The following is a 4,925-nucleotide window of genomic DNA, read 5'->3' as shown; positions in this document are numbered from 1 at the left end:
GACCGTCCGCAACAAGGTTTAGCGAACAAAAACATTTCAGATTAGTTTGTGGGTTAAAATAAAAGCAAATATATTTAATATTAATTGTTATTAAGCAACGTTTCCCGTGGTTGACAGTATTTCTGTACTAACAGAACGCAAGTCCATAGTACATCAGGTTTAACTCCTAGTATCTACCAAGCGGTCCAACACTACGTCATTGCTAATCAACTCTAAATTGAAAATTAGAGCACTGATGTCCATGAGCAAAGTGTGACCAAACCTTGACGAAACACACAGAACGCTGCGCGCCAGCAGCACGGGCTACTGTTGAATCTCTTCTGTCAGAGGGAAAAAGGTCTCAAGGAAAGAAAAACATTCCCAAAGTAGCTCACTCAGGAAGAATGTTCTCCTTCTCCGGAGGTTCAACAATTCTCAAACAGCAGTCTGCAAACTCAACAAATAACGGCTCCTGCATGTACTTCTTCATGAGGGAGCTTTTGTCTTCTGCTTGATCGATGGTCAGCAGTAGCTGCCTGAGATGTGGATTCAGAAGCAAGCCTCTCAGTTCTTCCGATTCCGCTTTAAAAAAAAGGAAAAAGATAAACAATACTAATCTCGAACAGTTACAAATGCAGTTGAGACCACCCTTTTTTTTTTTTTTTTTACAAATAAACTGGCATTTCAACGGTTTCTATGAGTCTAACAGTTTCAATGAGTCACACAACCGGGATAAACTGCCGTGCTCCATGAAGAGCTCACGGGAATTGCGAGTGTCTCCACTGGCGCTGCCGAAGCCCCCCCGCCACCCACACACCCAACTGGCTTCCGACTCCTCAAGATTACCTAAAAGCTGGAGTTTCTGCAGCGGGACGCGGTCCTGCTCCTCGCCTTCCCTCAGGATGTCCTCCACCGACCAGGCTCCGCCTGCGGGGGAGCACAGCGGGACTGCAGGGGGCCGGGGGCCCGGCGCCGCACAGCCCGCCCGCCCCACCTACCTGCCGCCTGCCCGGCGCCCTTCGCCCCGCCGGGGAGAGCCCGTCCGGCCGCCGAACGCTCCCGCTGCGGCTCCGGCGCGCATCGCTCTGCGAGAGGAGACGGCGTGAGCGGCGGGGCGGCCCGCCCGGCCCCGGCCCCGGCCCCGGCCCCATCCCGCCGGTCACTCACCCTTGTGGGTCCTGCAGCACGGCACCGAGCAGCTGTGGGGCGAGAGCCGCCGGTAAGGCCGGGAGGCGGCCCCTCACCGGGCGGCCGCCGCCCCCCTCACCCCACGACAGGCCGCGCCGTCGCCCCCCTCCTCCCCGTCCCCACCGCCGCCGCCCCCGGTCCCCAGTCCCGTGCCCGCCGCCGCCCCCCGGCCCGCCCCGGCCCTCACTAGGCGGCGGCGCAGCGCGGGCAGCGGTACTTGGCCGCGCCGGCCGCCCCGCAGACGCCGCAAGGCCGCGGAGTCCGCATGGCGTCCGCCACTGCGCCAGTCCCGGCCAGCCGAACGCCGAGCGCCTGCAGCCAGGCTGGGTAGTCAACCGCCGAGCGGCGGGCGGGGCCGAGCCAAGCCCAGGGTCCGGGGTTGTTTTTTATATGTATTTATATATAAACCTCCCCGATTCCAGCTGTCCCCTTGCTTTTGAAGTGACAATCGCTGCCATAGATAGCGCTGCATTAAATATTCTGGTGGTTACAGACCGCCTCGCCCTGGAGATGAAGAGAAATCAGTTCACATGATCAATACCACCCAACAAACCCAGCCCCGGCTGCACCTGCCGGGTTTGGGTAAAATCTCCGGTTATTCAGCTTAGGTTGAAATACACTCAGTGGGAGACAGACGTTCAGTTTCCAGCCCAATACTCCCCGAGGGAGCACAAGCTTAGGGACAGAGGGAAAATGGAGCCAGATTTATCTCGCCTGAGTTACATTATGCATTTAAATAATTCATTTTAATTACATATCATTTAGAGCCATCCGTTTCCTTAAATGGATGAATTTCAATTCAGGCAAAAGAAATTCTGCCAGCGTTCTTCAATGTAAAGCAGCCCAGAAAAAGGGTTTTATGTCAATAAACGTAAAACACGAAGTATTGGATTTGTTAATGTGATGGCACTTGCCCATTTCTTCCATTAGTGGGTGAACCCATCTCTTACACAAAACCTGCTCTTTTCTCATACCCGCCCAGGAACAGATTGATGGGGTTTTGTTCCTAGTACACTCAAGCCTTTGGAAATGCTGAAACAACAACAACAAAGCAAACAAATGAAATAAATCCGTGAAAATGCAGACCCGCACTGGAAGGGCTGGTTTTGGTTGGATGGTGCGTGTGTGTGTGTTCTGTGAAAGTGGGAACGTTGTCACCAAGTGGATTATCGCATTGATGTAATACCGTTGAGCAATATTTGAGCATACTTTCAAACCAGAAAGACGAGCTAATGGTGCCGGGATCTATTCCTCAAGGCTTCTAGACTGGTAGCTGCGCAAGGGCGGGGGAGAAGAAATGTAAGCACTGAGATTCTTCTAGAAAATACCCCCTTATTACAAAGAATAACCATTAATTTCTGTGAGGATCTGACAGATTAACTATTCAGTAGCCAATTTCCTTTTTGGAGAGGGAAGGGGTAAGACCTTTTCCTTTTACAAAATACTTAGTCTTGACATTTTTATTTTGGTTTGTTTTATACAGGAAACATCGCTGCAATTCTGATACGGAAGAATTCAAGTGAGGTTTTTCTCCTAGAGCAATTCAAATTTCGGAAGCCACAGACCCAAGTGTGCCTCTATTTATAAGTAGAAATAGGAAAAGGGTAGTCCCAAATGTCTCACAAAAAAAAATGTGTAATCCAGCTACATACTGCAGTTAAAATTACAACAGTAAACCAGCACTGGGTGCCCCCATTAATAAAGAGATTAATCAAATATTCAAAGATACAATTTGCCTGTCTGTAGATGAGAAAGTAAAGTTGCATTTCACCCACAGTAACGAATGTTTTCTAGCCGTTGAACTGCCTTCAAAACCAGAAAAGCGCTACAAAAAGGACGTGCACCCCGGCAGCAAAGCGCACACACAGAAGCCCGTTTCCAAAGGCAAAGCAAACATGGCTAATGGAGTTATTTTTATCTCCCAGCAGAAGAGCTCCGCGGGTTCCGTACGGCAGCCGGACAAACCAGGCACCACCGGGATACGCTTCGCCGAGGGAAGCTGCCAGCCACCACCGTGCTGCGCCCATCCCCGGCTCCGCAGGCCATGGAAGATGCTGAGAGAAGCCCCAAAGCTCCACCACCACCACCACCCCCCCCACCGCATCCCGCGCAGGGACCCGCGCTGCTTTCCGCGCCCCGGAGCTGTCCCCGCGCCGGGTGCTGAACCGCGCCGGGAGCCCGCCGTGGAATTGCCAGCTCCCATCGCGAGGAGACGGCAGCGGTCCCGGGGCAAGGGCAGTCCCGGGGCAAGGGCAGTCCCCGCTAGACGTTCTCAATGGTGCAGGCTCGGATGCGGTTGGCGGAGAGACATTTCAGAGCCTTGAGTTTAGCTCCCAGGGTTTTGACATTCAGGGTATATATTATGGGGTTTCCCAAACAGTTGATGGTTATCAGCATAGCCGTGCAGTTTCGAAAGATGTAGACGCCTGGGTAGAGATCAATGTGGCACTGGTGGTTTGTTGCATCAAATATGACTCCTGCGAAAAAAGGGGCATAGGAGATCAAAGCCAGGAGCCAAATAAAAATACTGGTTCTGGCAACCTGGACTTCAGCTGATTTATAGGTGCCGGTAGCTTGTCCGCATGCTTTCATTCTCAGCTTTCTTTTCCTCAAGATGATAATGATTCTAAGGTAAGTGAACAGAGGTATAATGAAAGCTACCACAACATTGGGAATGGCGATGAAGATGAGGTAGTTAACGCAAAATGGACTGTAGAGGACAGAGAGATTTTTTTCCATATGCAAGCAGTTCCACCCCATCAATGGCAAGCAGCCCAAAAAGAAAGCAAGGACCCAGTTAATTAAAACTGCAGCTATGGAATGGCTTCTAGTAACCCTGAATCTTGTCCTCATGCTTTCAGCAACAGCCAGATAGCGTTCAATTCCAATGCTTACCAAGTTATAGATGGTGGATAAAATAGACACAGTATAGAAGGCATAAGGTGCGAGCATATCCTTGGATCCAAAAATTGTAACGTCAGGATTGGTGATGAACAGCATCGAAATCCAAAAGCCAGAAAAGCTGGTGAAGAGATCAGAAAAAGCCAAATTGCAGAAGAGTATAGAGATAGGCTTGTGCAGATCCTTTGTCGCCATTCTGGTGAAGATGACCGTGCAGTTGAAGATCACAGATGCTATGTTAATGGTCAGCTGGGGGATGCCCAGTGCAAGTACTAAATAATGACTCCAGATTTTAGTGTGGTTCGCAGAGCAGTTTGAGTATCTATTCATGGTGGAAAATCCTACTTTCAACCGTTAACAAGGTCTGCTTTACACATCCCGTGTGCTGTAAGAGAACAAACTACTCGAGTGTTACTGCCACCTTGTTCTCCAGGCGAAGAATGAATCCTGACACACAGCTTCTGCTGTCACATCATCATCATGGATTAAACTTTAACCACTCGTGTTTTTAAATATTTGGGTTACCAACTCAGAGCATAGCCAGTTACCTTGCAGTTGCTAGGATGGCCAAAAGTGGAAAACATATTTACTACTATACAGATGATTTGCTTAAAGCAACATTTATCAAGAGCAAAATCTGGCCAGTTGTTGTGAGGAGGAAAGATCACATCAGTAGTTTAAAAGTCTTTGAGGCTACTCTAAAATGGAATGAATGTGAATTCAGCTTTAATTCACGAATAGGTTAGTTAAATAAAGGACTAGAGAGTCAGAAAATGGAGAGCAGTAATTTTTTGGTTTTGGAGGGAGGGAATATGTGACTGATGGAACTCGAAGAAGAACATCACTGTCATGTCACT

General features: G+C 49.6%; 2 protein-coding genes across 2 annotated transcripts; both read right to left on the bottom strand.

The window, feature by feature from the left end:
• Positions 1–45: 45 nt before the first annotated feature.
• On the bottom strand, positions 46–1,483 carry ZNHIT3 (zinc finger HIT-type containing 3). The gene is made up of 5 exons (XM_074596115.1): positions 1,355–1,483; positions 1,147–1,178; positions 978–1,064; positions 826–906; positions 46–561 (listed from the first exon to the last, which is right to left on the bottom strand). Exons 1-5 carry the CDS (start codon positions 1,432–1,434, stop codon positions 371–373), a joined length of 471 nt encoding a protein of 156 aa, XP_074452216.1. The 5' UTR covers positions 1,435–1,483; the 3' UTR covers positions 46–370.
• Positions 1,484–3,429: 1,946 nt separating this feature from the next.
• Positions 3,430–4,398, bottom strand: LOC141746846 (lysophosphatidic acid receptor 1-B-like). Its single transcript, XM_074596114.1, has one exon. The coding sequence runs from the start codon at positions 4,396–4,398 to the stop codon at positions 3,430–3,432; it is 969 nt and encodes a 322-aa protein (XP_074452215.1).
• Between the last annotated feature and the right edge of the window lie 527 nt (positions 4,399–4,925).

This window comes from Larus michahellis, chromosome 7 (genome assembly GCF_964199755.1).
Source record: "Larus michahellis chromosome 7, bLarMic1.1, whole genome shotgun sequence".
Classification (NCBI taxonomy): Eukaryota; Metazoa; Chordata; class Aves; order Charadriiformes; family Laridae; genus Larus; species Larus michahellis.
The sequence above is the reverse complement of the archived record's forward strand: the minus strand, read 5'-3'. Positions and strand labels throughout refer to the sequence as shown.

Coding starts and splice junctions, on each gene's coding strand:
- LOC141746846 (XM_074596114.1), bottom strand. CDS start 4,398: ATGAATAGATACTCAAACTGCTCTGCGAACCACACTAAAATCTGGAGT.
- ZNHIT3 (XM_074596115.1), bottom strand. CDS start 1,434: ATGCGGACTCCGCGGCCTTGCGGCGTCTGCGGGGCGGCCGGCGCGGCC. Junction 1,065..1,146: donor GTGCTGCAGGACCCACAAGG/GTGAGTGACCGG, acceptor CTCCTCTCGCAG/AGCGATGCGCGCCGGAGCCG. Junction 562..825: donor GCAGAAACTCCAGCTTTTAG/GTAATCTTGAGG, acceptor TTTTTTTTAAAG/CGGAATCGGAAGAACTGAGA.